At 42.3% G+C, this 21,381-nt stretch overlaps 1 protein-coding gene across 1 annotated transcript in view; it reads left to right on the top strand.

The window, feature by feature from the left end:
• The window catches only part of LOC124594591 (follistatin-related protein 5-like), a 221,635-nt gene that overhangs the window by 79,362 nt on the left and 120,892 nt on the right, over positions 1-21,381 (top strand). Inside the window, exon 3 of the mRNA XM_047132967.1 lies at positions 7,803-8,081. Within this exon, the coding sequence (XP_046988923.1) occupies positions 7,803-8,081 (279 nt within the window). The remainder of the gene's footprint in view (positions 1-7,802; positions 8,082-21,381) is intronic.

Here is a 21,381-nt window from a genome sequence, read left to right on the forward strand (position 1 = left end):
GTGCTATGGGCAACTGTCGACCATGCCGTGTTACGTATGCAGCCTGTTGCTGAGTCGGGAGACTATAATGAACGCATGTTGTGAGTTGTGACCGTATGCTAAGAAACATGCCACAACCATCGTTATCATGTGTTTGATCCTTCCTGCACCTACACCACATTCTGACTCTTTACAGTCCCAGATTTTCGCCTGGTGACAGAAAACTGAATTATCATTTTTTTTCAGCACACTCCGCAAGCGCTCTGATTAATGAACGTACCTGCAATGTTTCAGCGTCCTGCAATATATACAACCAGCACTCCAGTTCTGAAAACACCGTCAGTTTAATTACAACCACTCGGTACCCACTGGGCTCAGCATTAAATCAGTAAGCTCTGGGTGGATGGGATGGAGGAAGGTCTCTCTTGACCTTGGTCATCGCTGAAAATTGTGCTCTAGATGCAGCAACAACTACTCTCCATTTCACGCTCTTCGCTGACAAGAGACATTGAGGCCTTTTGTCCAGATAGCCGAGAGACTATCGTAAGGAAATGCAAGTAGACTTGAACAAAGTTTTTTACTGGCGAAATGAGTGACAGCTCTCTTTAAATGTGTGCCATAATACCTATAACAAAAAGAAAGACTCCACTGTAACGGATTATACCATTAATGGCGAAAATCTAGAGCAAGTCAAATCATTAAAATCCTTATCAAGTAGGCATGACAGAGACAACGAATGAATTCAGAGATTTGTTGGATCGCAAGAAAAAGGTGCAGCCCAATCTAAAGTGTAACAAAGTTGCTCGAGAAATTTTTGCTGCCATCATCATATGTTTCGTTTAGGGATCACGAGAAAAACGAGAGATTTTGGCACATACTGAGACCTGTTGCAGACATTTATTCATCACTATGTCCGAGATTGGAGTTACATAAAATCGCAATTGTTGTTCCCTTCTTCACGAATTGTAAAGTGGCTTCAGGAGTACATATGTAGAATTAGATATGCAAGGCATTTGAATATTAATGTGGCCTTAATGTTACAGAAATAAGTAAAATACAGTTATAATAAAGTAATAAATAAACGTAATTAATGTAAACCTAGTGTGATTTATGGATAAATATAATTACTGTAAAGATAGTGTATTTGGGACATAAAAATATAGGCTACTTAGCTTACAACCTGAAACTATTTTAGATATATCAACACTCTGTCGCATTCTCAAAAAATGAATGTTATACAAGCGCATTAATGTAAAATAGCAAAAATATCCTCACGTCCTTTGAACCTTGCATAAAAATAGTTAAACTGTAAGTTAGTGACAAACATACATGATCTATAATACGAGTGGGGTCATGGTTATATCTTAAATGTACATATCAGCAGTAAATAAAAAGAAAATATACTCTAGTGAGAGGTACAATCAGTGTGGCGCGTGAACATTTGTGTGCTACATTTTGGAAAGAGTACACTCAATTTAACGAGCAGAGGATAATATCTAATTTATTGTGAATCTTGTCCACAGTTTTAGATAGTGACATAGAGAGCGGTAAATGCCAAGTAAACTTTAATCTTCTTTGCATTTATTCTACAAAATATTCGTGAAGAAGGATACTCGTACTGGTCGTTTTAACATCACAACCCTTACAAACTTTCATGTATTCACTTTTCCTTATATCTTTTTGGGCACCTATGTTTTGTAATTTGCATTCAAATTAATTTTTTATGTTTCATGTTCATATGATTGTTAATTACCAGCTGTACTGTGCACTTCCACCGCAACAGCTGGTACCTGGTCCCACAGTTTTTTGGAAGTGGGCAAAAACAAAAACTTCTACTAGAAATAGATTAGCATCACTTGTTAGTTGGTATCTCAAGCTTTGAAACTTACTTCCTAAAACCAGAGCTCTCAGTGCTGCACGTGAACTGTTCGCCGTTGAAAAACGCCGGTACAAAGAGTCATTTCGTTTGCAGCGTCCGAGCAGTGTGATGTACAGAGGTTATCAGCAACACAGCACCCCATCTAAATGAGGCCGGCCACTGGGAGTATATCTGCAATCTGCCAATGGCCTGGCTGGCTCTGAGCACTATGTGACTTAACTTCGAGGTCATCAGTCGCCTAGAACTTAAAACTAATTAAACCTAACTAACCTAAGGACATCACACACATCCATGCCCGAGGCAGGATTCGAACGTGCGACCGTAGCGGTCACGCGGTTCCAGACTGAAGCGCCTTTAACCGCATGGCCACACCGGCCGGCGCCAATGGCATATACTGACAGTTAGATATCTGTTGTTTGAGTCTTAACAGAGGAATAGCTGATGTCTGCAGTGGAAATAAATATAAATGTCAAATAACAAGCCGTGCGGCATAGCGGCGCGGTCTGTGGCGTCTTGTCATGGTTCACGCGGCTTCTCTCGTTGGAGGTTCGAGTTCTCCCTCGGGCATGTGTGTGTGTGTGTGTGTGTGTCATCCTTAGTCTAAGTCAGTTTAAGTTAGACTACGTAGTGTGTAAGCGTAGGGATCGATGACCTCAGCAGTTTGGTCGCATAGTACTTACCACAAATTTCCAATTATTTCAAATAACAAGTTACCGGACTGTATTTTTTACTACATAGTTGAGTGTGCGCCATTTCAAATTTTCTGTCAGATTAAAACATATGCCAGAGTGAGACTGCAAGCGTGAATCTTGCCTTTCGTGGGAAATGCTCTTCCTTTTTTTTTTCTTTACTGTATCTGACTTATGACAGGCTTGAAATGGAGGCTCCCTATCGGGCCCTGTACTGAGCACCATCTTTCATCTGCCTCTACATTGATCCATTTATAATGTCATCCAATATTGTAGTTCTCTTCCTACCATTTGTCAGTATGTGGGTGTTATGTTGACGAGTTGTGCAACGGATTGATCTGACAAGTACCCTTTGAATCCTCCAAGAAGCAGTTTCCACCCTACACTACTACAGAAGTCATGCAGACGCTCCTGATGTACCAAAAAGAAATGCCTGAAAAACTTTCAGCAATAAATATCTTCTGGAGTCGTCCGCTGTAAGGAAAAGTCACAAAAATATTCTATTTTCTTACGTAACTAGTGGGATACTTGGGTACTGGAGAATTGCTAGTAAGTGTAAGAAAAACAATAAACGAACTGAAAATATTATTTATTGCAAAATTTAAGAAAAATCAAAATAAACTTCTATTTATAAACAGATACACAAGTTTCCAGGTTCTTTTCGGAATAGGAGGTTACCTCTTATGGATAGGAATCCTGTTAATGGCATTTATATACAAAGTGTGGGAAAACTCTTTTATCCCTTTTCTTTATGAATGTTATTTACTCGGCAGAACGGCTGAGCCGCACCTTCTCAACTTGAATGATTATCTGATTGCAGTTTTCTAAGTTTGGTCGAGGCTGTCACGTGAGAAATGTAATGGAGTAACGTGAATAAAGTATGTTATTTCCAAGGGAGGGAAGATGGGGCTCGCCTACGCTGTAGCGCACAGTACCTTGAGCTGTGACGACTGCTGCCTGCATCGTTCGCCACTGAAAAATAACAAACTATCTCTTTCTACGAGGGCAGTTCAATAAGTAATGCAACACATTTTTTTTCTGAAACAGGGGTTGTTTTATTCAGCATTGAAATACACCAGGTTATTCCCCAATCTTTTAGCTACACAACACTATTTTTCAACGTAATCTCCATTCAATGCTACGGCCTTACGCCACCTTGAAATGAGGGCCTGTATGCCTGCACGGTACCATTGCACTGGTCGATGTCGGAGCCAACGTCGTACTGCATCAATAACTTCTTCATCATCCGCGTAGTGCCTCCCACGGATTGCGTCCTTCATTGGGCCAAACATATGGAAATCCGACGGTGCGAGATCGGGGCTGTAGGGTGCATGAGGAAGAACAGTCCACTGAAGTTTTGTGAGCTCCTCTCGGGTGCGAAGACTTGTGTGAGGTCTTGCGTTGTCATGAAGAAGGAGAAGTTCGTTCAGATTTTTGTGCCTACGTACACGCTGAAGTCGTTTCTTCAATTTCTGAAGAGTAGCACAATACACTTCAGAGTTGATTGTTTGACCATGGGGAAGGACATCGAACAGAATAACCCCTTCAGCGTCCCAGAAGACTGTAACCATGACTTTACCGGCTGAGTGTATGGCTTTAAACTTTTTCTTGGTAGGGGAGTGGGTGTGGCGCCACTCCATTGATTGCCGTTTTGTTTCAGGTTCGAAGTGATGAACCCATGTTTCATCGCCTGTAATAATCTTTGACAAGAAATTGTCACCCTCAGCCACATGACGAGCAAGCTATTCCGCACAGATGGTTCTCCTTTGCTCTTTATGGTGTTCGGTTAGACAACGAGGGACCCAGCGGGAACAAACCTTTGAATATCCCAACTGGTGAACAATTGTGACAGTACTACCAACAGAGATGTCAAGTTGAGCACTGAGTTGTTTGATGGTGATCCGTCGATCATCTCGAACGAGTGTGTTCGCACGCTCCGCCATTGCAGGAGTCACAGCTGTGCACGGCCGGCCCGCACGCGGGAGATCAGACAGTCTTGCTTGACCTTGCGGCGATGATGACACACGCTTTGCCCAACGACTCACCATGCTTTTGTCCACTGCCAGATCACCGTAGACATTCTGCAAGCGCCTATGAATATCTGAGATGCCCTGGTTTTCCGCCAAAGGAAACTCGATCACTGCCCGTTGTTTGCAACGCACATCCGTTACAGACGCCATTTTAACAGCTCCGTACAGCGCTGCCACCTGTCGGAAGTCAATGAAACTATACGAGACGAAGCGGGAACGTTTGAAAATATTCCACAAGAAATTTCCGGTTTTTTTCAACCAAAATTGGCCGAGAAAAAAAAATGTGTTGCATTACTTATTGAACTGCCCTCGTATTTTGATTGACCTTCGCCAATCAAATTTTCACTACGCCTTGATGAAGTCAAGGACTCGTGCCTGCCCCTAGTCTAGTATAAAGAAAGGGTATATCATCCGCTGTCTTTCCCTCACTCCTCCGGCTCATTGTGTCAGAAATAGTCCACCAATCAGCGTTACTCTTAAACAGGAGAATGGCTAAGCCGACCAATCCAAAAATATATAGCATCTGTGTTAAGCATTTACTGTCCACTTGTGAGAATTCTGAAACCACACACTAGGTTCATCAAAAAAATGTGTATGCTGGGGCTCTCCCAAACAATACAGTGGGTTTTGCTTTTACGGTGAACACACAGACCATTATCCCTTTCCTCTGACATTAACTGTTTTGGTCTGTGGGTGGTCGGCCAGCCGGCACAGCTGTCTGCTGATGCACCTTCCTACAGACTTTCCAGCGGACTGGTTGCCTTCCCCGAAAAAAACTCCTGTGGCTGTCGTGTCTTGAATATTTGTGTACGTCAGCCTCGAGTTTTTAATCTCAGTGCGCACTTGCGATTTATTTGTTAGATTTGCATATCGATTAAATGGAAATATGTAAAATTGGCTCTACCCTAACGAGTTTGGCCTCAAATGAAACGTCTTGATATGCAGAATACGAAGGTGAGGTCGGAATATGTATGAAATGAAGGTCAGGAGACCACATCACTCTTCCTCTTATTCGTTCCACATTTGCCATTATAATTATTTGCTTCAGACAATATTTATGCAGTATTTCTGATCATTTCCCCTACTTTATTCATTACTTATTCATTCGTAAGTCTCTCAGCCCATTTCACCTTAAGCATACCTTTATGTTTGAAAAGTTGCTAAACATTTTTTTCACTGTCCGTGATTCACTGCTGCATTACAGTACAATCCAGAAATAACACTTAGCAAATCTCTTCTTGAGTTACGATGGAGCTCTTCTAGCTGTCAGTAGCTAGTTGATTTTTGAAGGGGCTCTGTTTTCCACTGATATCCTTCTCTTTATCTCTTCTTTCCAGCTTCCATTCCATGTCGTTAAACTTCCCAGTTACATAGAGGATTTCACTTTTTCCATCATTTTTTCATCTAAGAATGTGTTACTGGCGCTACCTTCTTGACTGTCTTCATCATATTTATTCTTTCCTATATTTTCCCTCATTCCACAGTCTGCACCCGCTCTCGCAATACTCTTCAACACCTGCAGTAGCTCATCATCTGATTCTGCCAGCACAGGTCTATAGTATTTACTCTTCTCCTCCAATTACAATGCCTTTCGCGACCTCTATGGCCTTAACTGTAAGTTCTTCTTCATATGCAGAGTGATTCAGCTGTCCTTATCCCTGAGTTTTATGCAACCTACAACGCCTTAAAACACCATGCTCAGTATTTTCGTATTGTCTTGCTCACTAACGTACGTAAACTACAGAAAAATTAACAGGATCTTTACATAGGAAATTTTATGTAGTTAAGTTTTGTACTGGGATACTTTTTCGGTAGAGGCCACGGTTTTCGTGTTATTCAAGAGAAACGCTTTTTAAGCTCACTTTTTTACCTTTTTCGTGAATAATTCTAATACTGCGCTACCTATTGAAAACGGATTCCGGCACAGAATACAACTACAATAAATTTTGTACAAAAAGGTCCCGTTCATTTTGATCTGTACTAGTTTGCACATAGCGAGGGAGAGAATGTGATAATCTCGTGGTGTGTGGTATTGGAAGGCTAAAGCCTAAAACCTAGCAGTAGGAGCAGCTGAATCATCCTGTATGTCGAACAGCTTCGGTGACAGCGCTATACTTGCCTTACTGCTCTTTCAATGCTTACCTCTTCCATCTCCTCTTTCTATATTCTGTCAGTTTTTGATTTGTGTACGTCTTCTACAAACCTTTCTACCTTTCCAGTCTGTGCCAACGCCTTTTCAAATCTCCGCAGTATGCTCCCATTACTGTATCTAGTTAGTGCCTTTTCACAGTACATAACACAGTAGGTATTGAAATCCATGGACAACAAATGAAAACTTTGAGGTTCGCGGATGATATTGTAATTCTGTCAGAGACAGCAAAGGACTTGGAAGAACAGTTGAACGGAATGGACAGTGTCTTGAAAGAAGGATATAAGACGAACATCAACAAAAGCGAAAAGAGGATAATGGACTGTAGTCGAATTAAATCGGGTGATGCTGCGGATATTAGATTAGCAAATGAGACACTTAAAGTAGTAAAGGAGTTTTGCTATTTGGGGATCAAAATAACTGATGATGGTCGAAGTAGAGAGGATATAAAATGTAAACTGGCAATGGCAAGGAAAGCGTTTCCGAAGAAGAGAAATTTGTTAACATCGAGTATAGATTTAAGTGTCAGGAAGTCGTATCTAAAAGTATTTGTATGGAGTGTAGCCATGTACGGAAATCAAACATACACGATAAATAGTTCGGACAAGAAGACAATAGAAGCTTTCGAAATGCGTTACAACAGAAGAATGCTGAAGATTAGATGGGTAGATCACATAACTAATGAGGAGGTATTGAATAGAATTGGAGAGAAGAGGAGTTTGTGGCACAACTTGACTAGAAGAAGGGATCGGTTGGTAGGACATGCTCTGAGACATCAAGGGATCACCAATTTAGTATTGGAGGGCAGCGTGGAGGGCAAAAATCGTAGAGGGAGACCAAGGGATGAATACATTAAGCAGATTAAGAAGGATGTAGGTTGCAGTAGGTACTGGGAGATGAAGTAGCTTGCACAGGATAGAGTAGCATGGAGAGCAGCATCAAACCAGCCTCAGGACTGAAGACCACAACAACACAAACATACGCCGGATGAGATATGGAGGCATGAGTCCCGCCCCGCGCCCACCATTACCCTTCTGGCTGGCAGCCTGAGGTGACGAGTGCACCTGTTACTGCAGGCCCGTGCTCGCTGCTGTCGTGCGGCGCGGGCCGCGAGTGCCGGCTGGACGGGGCGGGGCGCGCCTCCTGCGAGTGCCGGCGCCGCTGCCCGGCGCGCGCGCGGCTGGCGGTCTGCGGCAGCGACGGACGGCGCTACGCCTCGCACTGCGACCTGCACCGCCAGGCCTGCCTCCAGCGCCGCCGCATCGCCTTCGACCACAAGCTCGCCTGTCTGCGGCAGCCGACGCCCGCCGCCGCCGCCGCCGCCGCCGCCTCCGCCGAAGCCGACGCGTATGCTGGTCAGTACCCTACTAGATCGATACTTTGTCAACACGTTTTTACTAGGTTGCCTTCATATCTACCTCTTGTCCATGTTTTGCAATGGCTTTTAAACTACACTACTGGCTATTAAAATTGCTACACCAAGAAGAAATGCAGATGATAAACGGGTATTCATTGGACGAATATATTATACTAGAACTGACATGTGATTACATTTTCACGCAATTTGGGTGCATAGATCCTGAGAAATCAGTACCCAGAACAACCACCTCTGGCCGTAATAACCGCCTTGATACGCCTTGGCATTGAGTCAAACAGAGCTTGGATGGCGTGTTCAGGTACAGCTGCCCGTGCAGCTTCAACTCGGTGACACAGTTCATCAAGAGTAGCGGCTGCCGTATTGTGACGAACCAGTTGCTCGGCCACCAGTGACCAGACGTTTTCAATTGGTGAGAGATCTGAGAATGTGCTGGTCAGGGCAGCAGTCGAACATTTTCTGTATCCAGAAAGGCCCGTACCGGACTTGCAACATGTGGTCGTGCATTATCCTGCTGAAATGTAGTGTTTCGCAAGGATCGAATTAAGGGTAGAGCCACGGGTCGTAACACATCTGAAATGTAACGTCCACTGGTCAAAGTGCTGTCAATGCGAACAAGAGCTGACCGAGACGTGTAACCAATGGCACCCCATACCATCACGCCGGCTGATACGCCAGTATGGCGATGGCAAATAGACGCTTCCAATGTGCGTTCACCGCGATGTCGCCAAACACGGATGCGACCACCATGATTCTGTAAACAGAACCTGGATTCATCCAAAAAAATGACGTTTTGCCATTCGTTTACCCAGGATCGTCGTAGAGTACACCATCGCAGGCGCTCCTGTCTGTGATGCAGCGTCAAGGGTAACCGCAGCCATGGTCTCCGAGCTGATAGTCCATGCTGCTGCAAACGTCGTCGAACTGTTCGTGCAGATGGTTGTTGTCTTGCAAACGTCCCCATCTGTTGACTCAGGGATCTAGACGTGGCTGCACGATCCGTTACAGCAATGCGGATAAGATGCCTGTCATCTCGACTGCTAGTGATACGAGGCCGTTGGGATCCAGCAAGGTGTTCTGTATTATCCTCCTGAACCCACCGATTCCATATTCTGCTAACAGTCATCTCGACCAACGCGAGCAGCAATGTCGCGATACGATTAACCGCAATCGGGATACGCTATAATTTGACCTTAATCAAAGTCGGAAACGTGATGGTACGCATTTCTTCTCCTTCCACGAGGCATCGCAACAACGTTTCACCAGGCAACGTAGTCAACTGCTGTTTGTGTATGAGAAATCAGTTGGAAACTTTCCTCACGTCAGCACGTTTTACGTGTCGCCGCCGGCGCCAACCTTGTGTGAATGCTCTGAAAAGCTAATCATTTGCATATCACAGCATCATCTTCCTGTCGGTTAAATTTCGCATCTGTAGCACGTCATCTTCGTGGTGTAGCAATTTTAATGGCCAGTAGTGTATGTTCCTGGTAAGCTAGAGACTTTAAATTTTAAACACAACTCAGAAATGGATGACTGTACAGTATTAACTCGCTTTCTTGTCGGTCTTTTCGGATGGGGTGCCGGTGAAAAATTTTGCCTGTACCTCACTTCTCAGCTGCCCTGAATAACCAGTGTTTTGTGTTGATAGTGTTGGAATGCATTCCAGGCGATACGCGAGCGGACGGGCACAGCTGAACAGAGAGAGGGGGAGGAAGAGACATGTACACTATATTTGGCATACATGTACAGTCATAGACATAAAAATTGACCACCGGCCGGCCGCCACAGAGACTAAGTCCGAGTCATTCACTTAAGGTGGTCAATAAAACAGACCGCACCTGACACTGCTAAGTCCTGACATCTGCACAATTTGGCCACACTGTAATATGCAGAAGTATCAGGAGGAAGTGTTGTCTACTTCCGAGATGTTATTGTGCTAAGTAAGCCCGTGGTCTACTGAGAAAGTATCCAAATTCAACTGTTTGGGTATTGAATTCAAGAGCAACACCCAATACACCACGTATATTTTTGGATAGGGTCAGCCTTTAGCAAAACACAGTTTTGTTTTTTAACCCAAATATGTTTCACTGCAGTTGCAGCATCTTCAGTGGGCTTTTATTTTTCCTCTGTTAAAGATAAAGAGTGTTCTTTGCTGTTTGTATACATGTAGCTATTAGTTTCTAAATCGTAATTACGGATATTTGTACCTTAAAGTAGTTAAATTGTTTAAGCCAAAATTTATCTACTTTAAGGTATAAGTGGTTGCAGATGACAAACTGTGCAACAAAACGGTCACTGTAGAAACTCAACACATCAGAAAAACCACACCATGTGGTAAAAAGATGTGATTTCGTAATTTATGTGTTTCTTCAAATATCTGTAATTACGGTTTAAAAACTAATAGCTATATGTATACAAACAGCAAAGAACACACTTTATCTTTAACAGATGAAAAATAAATGCCCACTGAAGATCCTGCAACTGCAGTGAAACATGTTTGGGTTAAAAATAAAACTCTCTTTTGCTAAAGGCGGACCCTATCCAAAAACATATGTATTGTTAAAGCAAACACGGAAGAAAAGAGCTTCAATCCCAAGATGACTATCAAATGGTTCAAATGGCTCTGAGCACTATGGGACTCAACTTCTGAGGTCATTAGTCCCCTAGAACTTAGAACTAGTTAAACCTAACTAACCTAAGGACATCACACACATCCATGCACGAGGCAGGATTCGAACCTGCAACCGTAGCGGTCTCGCGGTTCCAGACTGCAGCTCTAGAACCGCACGGCCACTTCGGCCGGCAAAGATGACTATCCAATACACCATTGCCATCAATAACAAGAAAATACTTGCAAGTATACGAGCATCTGTACTAGGGAACAGTATGAGGCAACTGGACGAGATAAAGAAAACTACTCTAGCAAATTTGTATATAACATCCAAACTTAACTAAGTTGCACAAGCTTTGTTGATGCCATTAGAAACAGCCAGAAGAATCATGTCCACGATAGGAAGCTTTGTAAGCGAAGGCAACATTTTCTAAGTGAAGTTAGACACACTAATACTCCCCACAAGGAAAGCAGGTTTAAATCTCGTTAATGTCACTTCCAAGTCATGAGCGTTATACTTGTGTCTAATGTACAAGCAACGTAAACAGCTGCCGGACAGCTTAGCGGTCCACTTGCTGAATGAAATTGCTCCTGCAAGCATGCAGCCGCCAATAGATGTGGAGCGTATACCAGCTGGTCTTTGTCACCTAAAAACTTTTCTCGTTGAATACAGTTATATCTCATCGATGCACTGAGAACAGCAATTGACGAAAGTAAAGGACGCCTATACATATTTGATGGAACCTAAGGAATTAAATATCATTTAAAGAAAATACCCTAACAACGACCAGTTAGCAATTTGGGAAAACATCCACGATCGGAACATACCCTCCGAGGTAAAAGCAAGTTGTTATGACGCAGTATACAGGAAAATATCAAATAATTCCAAACTGCATGCTATACATCTCACAAATTCGCCCATGTGCGCGTTGTACAACCTTCTTGATACTGAAGAACACCGATTTGTGTGTGAAAAAGTAAAACTTGGCATGTAGTTAAGCAGAAGTTAGTGACCGTCAACAGAACATCTCCAACCATATCCACTGCCGTAGATATTCTGACTCCAGTCGCAGTGCCATATCCTAATACGAAAAGAAACGCCTTTAACTGGCTAAAAGAGCACACGCTGCATTATATCTTGAACGCAGAAAATAAAAGCAAAGAAGGTTACTGGGTGTACCTAACGACTCAGCATCATCATCTCATGCGAACAAAAGACTACAAAAAATTAGGCACGCTTCTTAAACAGAATCGTGGAATAAAATGCTGCAGAGGACAACTATAGATAAAGATTGATAAGGACTTCTGAGATGATAGTCTTGCACGATTACACAAGAACATATTAGATCCTTTCACGAGACATTTCAGAAAAGAAATACAGTCCTTGGCAAGAAGCACAGGACTAAATCCTCATGAAGAAACTAGACAAAAAATTTCTTTTATTTTTTAATCACGTTTTGTGACAAGAAGAGAAGTTTTACGTTCTAAAAAGTTTACTTCCAGGGGATACAAGATTTTATGTCATCCTGTGAAGATGAGAACTTTGCGTTCATTTTAATTTAACATACTTATCTTTCTATTCTCAGGAGGAAGACTAATTTTCTCTAACTAATATTAAGAAGAAATATTTATCTCATTTATGTTAGCAAAAGTGGTTAGGGCGTCGGGATTACAGAAAAATAGGAAGCCGATCAGAACAAAAAGTGACAGAAATCTGCAAAAAAAGGTAAAGAAAATGAAAATCGGCTTAAAAAGTTAAAAATGTAAACATAAAAAATACAAAAAAATACCAAAAATTAAAAAGGTAAAAAAGTTGGTACACCGATGGCCTCTCTTAATAATAATAATATTTAAAAAGTTAATCCTAGAACCTAGCCCAAGAAGGCAAAACAAGATGAGCGTTTGGAAGGGCTGTGAGGGGGAAAAAAGTGGTAATCATCGTGCATTCCAAACTTACAGTCGTGTGTTCGTGTCCAACAGTATCTCCTTGATTTTTGGCATTTCGGCCCTCGTCTAAAGTTATGAGTCTGACTGAGCATCGAAGATAATTCGCTTCACATTCTATCCAGTAACAATAACAAATACTTCCAGACAAAAACAATTCCGCAGGACAGCTCGAGCGTTTCGTCGCGCTGCAGCGGCTGTCGGCCACCGGCCCCACGCCACACGCCGCCTGAAATCGGGCGGCACCCAAGTGAATGCGGCGCGACGCTGTCAGTGTGTGTATCAACTGTCATTTTCGAATTTGAAGTTCTAGTTATCATCTTGCAGTTAAGCATTGGATTTTGCATACTTGAAAATCATTAACTACGGCGTTAGGCGTTGTGAAATTGGGTCGCATGTGGAAAAAGGTGTAACATCTGCAAGACATTATTTACTTTGGGTATAATAGAGGGGTCAATGCACAGGAGGCAGCTCGAAAGATTTGAACTGTATGTGGAGCGAGTGCTTTTGGGAAAGATACGTCAGAAACAGATATTCTTGTTTCAACGTTCTGGCATGAATGATTTTCCACATTAAGGAAATCTAGAGTACTGATATAAGTGATGGATTACAATTTAACCATCATGCGACGTTTGCATTTAACAGGCAAGGTTCAGAAGTCTGGTGTAGGAGTACTGGCTGCTCAAATTCGAAACAACGAAAATCAAGAGAGTGATCATTATTGCAGTTTTGCTTGAATGTCATCAGTACAGTCACTGAGCATTCCTATGCCGATCACTGAGCGTTCCTATGCAGTACTGTTAATGGTGACAAGTTATGATGCCTTTACCGTTAACTTACTAAGACGAAATGAAAGGCTGAGCTCTACCAAAAGACGTAATCTCGAGCAAAGTGTAGTGTGAACATAATATTTTCCATCTGATAGCTCCAAAAGTTCTCCAAGGGTGTGTCCATCACAGCTGGAATTTGTTGCCAACAACTGAGACACCTTTCGGTCGCAGTGTAAGAAAATCGACCTACAAAACTACATCACGTGTGTTACTGCATGGTAACGCACTCTGTTGATTTGAGAAATAAAACTATCCAGGATAGTGACAGGGAAGTCATCTCTCAGGGGCTTGCTACTCTGATCGTATTACTCGTAAACTTTTACCTTTCCCACACCTGATCGATAAACCGTCAAGGCAATTCATTTTTAGAGGAAAATGCTCGTCAAACTACATTGGTTTTATGGCACCGTTAGAACCAGTTGGTTTGTACAGGCGTTGATTCTGTAAACCACTTTAGCATTGTCCGATTGTTTTAGATATTGTGAAAGAATAGACTGTTTCTGATTAATTTCTCTTTGATTATTTCTGTTGAGTTCAGTAAACTAACGGAAAACGCAATTAAAATATTCACTGTTCTAATACAAATTAAATTCAACTTACTACAGAAACATCACGACGGCAGTCTATCTTAGTAAAGCATTAAGCGTCTGTAAGACGATTGCACCTATTTTAACACGATTTTGTAGGATATTACCGACTTTTGACTTTGAAAAGTCTGTATTTTGTTCTTGTCCTATATCATTCTCAAGTATTATGAAAATGTGGCAGTTCATGGAAAAAATGATGTATTCACAACAAAAAATATGTCGGAGGAAAAAAAAGTGGCATTATGAATTTTACAGTACCATAAGATTTTCGCTCTGGCACTAACGAGTACTGAAAGTAGCTAGACGAATTTTGCTCGAGCGTTGTCTTACGAACCTCTTATTGAGTTTCTATCTGCCTGCTTTTAGCTCTGCTACAAAATAAATAAAAATTTGGCTTTCCGCGAGTCTCGAAAGCAGCTGGCATCTGGAAGGCAAACACGTTACCTTGACGCTAGTGAAGAGATGCGGCATTTGCGTCATTTATTGCGGGCTAATAGAGATAAATCGCAACATAAGAGACGAGAGTAGTTGTATTTCTCGTTTGGAACGTGTTTCGTGTACTCAAAAGCATTAACTGATATCTTTATATCACGTCTCAAGAGAAAATCACATTATTCAATTGAAATTACACGATAATATCAAGATAATTTAGCAGGATAATTCTATGCCATCAAGGAAGTAACTTGTCGGTCACGGAGTTGCCGAACATACTCTGTGTTGTTGATAAGTTTCAGTTATACTACCAGGAAGGAATCTAGCTGATATGTTCTGAGACTGATCTCGGATGTGACTATAGCTTCGTCTCAAAGTTGTGGGTGGCAATGGCCGGAAAATTCCTCATTATATGTCAGTGAGTGTTATTCGCATTTCTGTAACTAGTTTTAGGAGCTAGACTGTAATTACTTGTAATACATCGATGTACTGAGTGAGACGAAACGCCATAAATTAATAACTGCTAGAGTTATTTGTGTTTTACTGTCTTAATCGGACTGAAACATTGAAAGCGTATTCACCAGACTCGATTCATAATTTTGGAGTTTCTCCAGTGGCTGAGTTAGCAACGTATCTTTGCTATACAATATTGTTATTGAGATCACCGTCATTGTCACACTCACCATAATACAGGCATGACCTGGCTTCCTGTTGTCAGCTCTTCTGAAGGATATTCTGCCGTTGCTCGAAACGTGAAGATTTAAGGTGAATTCGAATATTCCAACGGCGAAAATCTGATGTTTCTATTCTTTCAGCTCTAACATTCAAAAAATTGTTACAATAACTGGTAGGAAACCAAAAATTAATAGTGCAGTCATAATTAGTGGAATCTGACAAACTCCATCTGTCATATGATAACTCTGAAAAACTACTTTTTTCATCTGCACAGCACAGCAGTATGATCCCAAGGGTTTCGTAGGATTCCTATACTCAATATCATTGTGACCGTTTTCAGTGACAGTAGAGGAGGAGAAAAACTATCTGACTGGAAATATAATTTTCCAGTGGGATGAGTGTGAGCATTCACTCATTGGTGTAGTAAAGGCTAGGGCAGAAAGAAGCAGGTTTCCCACAAAGTAAACGATGAGAGACACTGTATTTAACGCTTAAAGTAACCCTCTCGCATACGTAAATTTTCAAAATCGCTCTCATTTATTAAATATGAATTGTTCAGAAAGTAACAGCTATATCTAGCGAAATGAGTAGGTTTATGCAGCTCCAGTGCGTCACTATCAATGAGTTGCCAAACGTTTTCCGAATAGCACTTGAGATATAAATATGTCTGTGTCCGAAAGAACAGATTCTACGAGTCGAAACAGCCTTGTTAATCAATTAAATATCGAGGGAAAGATGTCCAGGCTGTCACAGGGCGTTAAAATACAGCTATGGCGACAGATGAAAATTTGTGGCTGACCAGATCTGAACCTGGATTCGTGGTGTCTTTTCTTTCGGACATGTCTCGAAGGACAGACACCATACATATATGCATATACGGGGGGTTTCAGGAGGAACAGTAGATATTTCAGCAGGTGGTAGTATAGACGTCTTGCATACAAAATTCCATATGTATGTGTTCACTTTTTATTCAGTACAGAGATACAGCTGTTAGTATGCAACCCTAACAAACTCAAAGCAAAGGCAAATAAGGACGTTCATAGTTGATTTTCAAAAATTCCCGCACCAACTTCAATGCATTTTTGCCTTCTCTTGATAACACAACGCACAGCTCTTATGAGGTCGTCCTTGCGTTCTTTTATGATGGCAGCGTTATTCATAATCCGAGCGATCAAATCGGCTCTTGGGTTTACTTTTTCTTTGTAGACTTCGCCTTTCAAGCATCCCCAAACGCAAAAATGCCAAGAGATAAGGTCCGGGGACTTTGGTGGCCAAGAAAAGAGCACATATCTACTGATCCATCTTCCGGGAAATGTTAAGTCTGGATGATGTATCACCTGATGACTAGAATGTGCAGAAGCCCCGCCATGCTGGAGGAACATACGCACTCTTGAAGCCAAAGTAACCTCTTCCAATAATGCTGGAAGCTCATTTTCAAGGAAGTGCAGACAACGGGGTCCTGTAAGGATCAACAACCCAGCTGTATGTACTCAATAAAAATTGGACATTTGTTACTCGTATATGGCATTTTCTCTGCAGTTTGTCTATACTACCATCTCCTACAATATTTACTATTCCTCCTGAAACATCCTGTATAATTATTCAGGTCTCGATGGGCCTTCGAAAGTTTCCAGTGCTAGACGCACATCATCGTCGAAACCTTGCGGGAATGGCTGCGAGCGAGTGGAATAATGGACGTGGGGATACCGCGTATTTGGTACGCTGCAAAGATGGAAATTTGCGTCTGACGAGGAACGTGTGTAGATCGGGCCTTTAGGGAGATTGGGCGTTGTGTCTCGATAGTGTAATGGTCAGCGCGTCGGCTGAGTAAGCAGTAGGTCTACGTTTTCATCTGCCGCCGTTGCTGTATTACAACGCCCTGTAACAGTGTGGACGTCTGTTCTTCGATATTTATGATGAAATTTCTTTGGAGGTAATATAGGTGATTTGCGAATATTTGTCTTTCAATCTATGTAACGGGACTTCACCGGCATCCATTCCTTAGTCATTGCTTTGTCATGGTGCTAACCCATGTCATATACCTGCGAATCAGATTGTAGCGCATATTTAGTCAAATAACTAATGGTCATTGTACAAGTATTTACTAACAGTAGAAGCAGGACTGCAGCGAGCTGATAATTTAACCAAGTGCAACATAGATTACCTGTGTAGTGAGCCATTTCAGCTGCATACCTGACGTTATTATTTGCCAATCAGTTCACTGCAGAATTAATGTAATACCCGCACGATGATCTCTGTAGTCATAATGTATTATTAGCAGCTGGTGAATTGAGTACTATGTGCGTTAAATCAGATTATTCAAGCTAAAGGCGAACAAAGAGATGACGCCAACACACTACTTTAGTTGGGTAGTCAGCGCTAGACTAGGTGCGCCACCATTAACGTTACTGTAGGCAAATGCTTCAAATGACTCTGAGCACTATGGTACTTAACATCTATGGTCATCAATCCCATAAAACTTAGAACTACTTAAACCTAACTAACCTAAGTACATCACACACATCCATGCCCGAGGCAGGATTCGAACCTGCGACCGTAGCGGTCACGCGGTTCCAGACTGAAGCGCCTAGAACCGCACGGCCACAGAGTGCGTCATTATGCAGTAGCGCATGTGATGTTTAGTAGGTCGATTTTCTTACACTTCGACCGAAAGGTGTCAGTTGTTGGCAACAAATTCCAGTTGCGATGGACACACCCTTGGGGAAGAATTCGTAGTGCAACACACACTTTTGGAGCTATCAGATAAAAAATATTATGTTCACACTACTCTTTTGGTAGGGCTCAGCCCTCTATTTCTTTTTAATAAGTTAACGGTAAAGCCATCATAACTTGTCACCAGTAACAGTATTGGATAGGAATGCTATGTGAGCGACCTGATGACGTTCAAACAAAACTGCACTAATAGTCACTCCACTGATTTTCGTTGTTTCGAATTTGAGCATGCAGTACTCGTACATCAAACTTCTGAACCTTGCCTATTGAATGCAAACGTCGCATGATGGTTAAGTGGTAATTCATCACTTATATCTGTAGTCGAGCCATCCTTAATTTGGAAAATCATTCGTGCCAGAACGATCTTTGTTGAAACAAGAATATCTGTTTCTGGCGTATTTTTCCCAAAAGCACTCGCTCCACACACATTTCAAATCTTTCGAGCTGCCTCCTCTGCATTCAGCCCTCTATTATACAAATAGTAAATAATGCGTTGCAGATGTTTCACCTTTCTCCACTTGCAACTCAGTTTTACAACGCTTAACCGCAGTTAATGATTTTCAAGTATGCAAAATCTAGTGCTCAATTGCAAGATGATAACTAGAACTTCAAATTCGAAAATCACTGTTGATATATACAGTGACATCGTCGCGCCGCGTTCACTTGGATGGCGCCCTACTTCACGCGGCGTGTGGCGTGTGGCTAGTGGCCGATAGCCGCTGCAGAGCGACGAAATGCTCGTCGCTGTCGTAAGCTGTTCTGATCGCGATGCAGCCACGAGCTGTCCTGCGGAACTGTTTCTGTCTGGAAGTATTTGTTATTGCTGTTGAGTAGAATGTGAAGCGAATTATCTTCGATGTTCAGTCAGACTCATAATGTAACTTTAGAATGCGCGATGATTACCAGTAGATCACGGACTCGCACCGCACAACATCTGAGAAGCAGACAACACTTCCTCCTGACATCTCCGTATATTACAGTGTTGCCACATTGTGCAGATGGCCGGACTTAGCGTTATCAGGGGCGGTCGGTTTTTTGGCCATCTTTAGCGAACGACTCGGACTTAGTCTCTGTAGCAGCCCGCCAGCGGTCAGTTTTTATGTCTAAGAGCGTACATAGGCAAAAGTGTGGATATGAAGCTAATATATACGTAAATAATTGTTCAAATAAAAGTATTATTTCATCAACGTGCTTACAATCCATTGAGAAATTTCACAGACTTTTAGGGGCTAGACTGTAATTACTTGTAATACATCGATGTACTGAGTGAAACGAAACGCCATAAATTAATAACTGCTAGAGTTATTTGTGTTTTACTGTCTTAATCGGACTGAAACCTTGAAAGCGGTTTCACCAGACTCGATTCACAATTTTGGAGTTTCTCCAGTGGCTGAGTTAGCAACGTATCTTTGCTATACAATATTGTTATTGAGATCACCGTCATTAGCACACTCACCATAATACAGGCATGACCTGGCTTCCTGTTGTCTCTCACAATTGGTAGCCCTATATGGACAGTCTTCATAATTTGTGTTTGCGAAATTTTAGTACCTATAACAACGTTTATAAGATTTGTAACGGAAAAGGCGGGGCACATGCACTAATAACAGGAGATTAACTGTTCACACGTTAATTATGTATCACGTGAGGCCAATATACGGGGCTAGGAGAAATTATTTTATACTTTTGAGTCAGATTTTAAAATGTGGTATATTAAAAGTTCATTTTTATTTAAATAATTAGTGTCCTGTATCTACTATACTGATGGCCGTAATGACACAACATCTGCAGTGTGAACCTTAATCCTACATACACAATTTTTTCAAGGATATTTTACAAAAATAAATGGCTCTGAGCACTATGGGACTTAACATCTATGGTCATCAGTCCCCTAGAACTTAGAACTACTTAAACCTAACTAACCTAAGGACAGCACACAACACCCAGCCATCACCAGGCAGAGAAAATCCCGGACCCCGCCGCGAATCGAGCCCGGGAACCCGGGCGGGGGAAGCGAGAACGCTACCGCACGACCACGAGATGCGGGCGGATATTTTACGTACCCGCCCTTATAGCCAAGGTCGGTAATGCTTGACTGTGCATTAACGCTCGGCTCGGAGAGACATAATTTCAAATCCTAATGGTAGATAATTTTCACTGCTACCAGTAGGCCGGCAAGAGAGGAGTGGTGGTAGCGTAAAATTCCTGATGACCAGTCTTTGCGCCAATGTCTAGGATTAAATTCCAGAATTCTCCGCATTTGTTATAAAGTGTGTCCATGTGATACTGATGATGGTGATCTGTTTGTCGGATGGGGATGTTGCGTTTGGTGACCCCTTGGCGGTATCCGTGACGAATAGGCTGTGTGCCGCCACTGGTTTCCAGCTTTTCCCGTCCCTTCATTCACAGCACAAGCCCAAGACTACACTGTACAAACACTCATCATAGCCAGCCAAACAGCACAGATACACACTGAACACTTCATAACAAGTCTGAGGAAAGTAACGGCAAATCACCCCCGTAACGACATTTGCTATTACAGCGATGCACCCACTCCCCTGTGCTCTTTTCCTGATCATGGGTCTACTTTCATGTTTTATTTTCTGAATATTTTCATATAAGTGAACTATGGTCACTACAAAAATGGCACCACACGTCACCATAGTTTTCCCCAATGCCACCGCGAACGTGTGACACGATGGGAAAGTCGTCACACCAACAGTTGCGCACATTTTACTCCTTACCTCGATGCCTCTGTGACGGAAGTTACGACCACAACGCCCACTGATGAAATCACGTGATTCTTTTATGGGTGGCAGAGGAAAGCATTTCCGACACATCACTGTTCAGAGTCGAAACGAAAAGGCCTGAGAGAGGATGGAGAGGTGGGGAAGTGATAAACGGCGTGAAAGAAAAGCCTCTCTTCAATTGTGGATTTCATTTTACATACTTCACAGACGAAAGCAACAGTTTACAATGTGACGTGCAAGGGAATCATGTTCTTGACCATCTTTCACACTGCTGACACTCCCAGGCGGTTCAGTCATTCTCTAAGGATATCACTGGGCTGCAAACTCATTGAACATAACCTCACCCCTTTGATGTGTGGCACGACCCGCAGCTTTGCTCTGGAATAAAAGGTGGAATACTACGGTTTGTTCAAAACTATTCGACGAAACGTGAATGTGACCCGAAGCAGAAAAATGTACTCGGGGTTTTTTACCCCTCCTTCTTTGTATGATCCAGTGGAGGGGAACATTGATACACATCTGAATAAGTTGACAAAGGATCACTCTAATTACGCACTACCACACGTCTTAGCGACACCATGCGTGCGTCAATATTTATCATACCAGGTCTACTGCTTATCTGTTAGCTATAGCCACCCATGTTTCCACGTCAGCTGGTCTTTTGCAGCCCATGCTACGTTCTACCTTCCGAGTCTCAAGGTCCATCGCAATATTTTTT

Source organism: Schistocerca americana, chromosome 1, assembly GCF_021461395.2.
Source record: "Schistocerca americana isolate TAMUIC-IGC-003095 chromosome 1, iqSchAmer2.1, whole genome shotgun sequence".
NCBI classification, from domain to species: domain Eukaryota; kingdom Metazoa; phylum Arthropoda; class Insecta; order Orthoptera; family Acrididae; genus Schistocerca; species Schistocerca americana.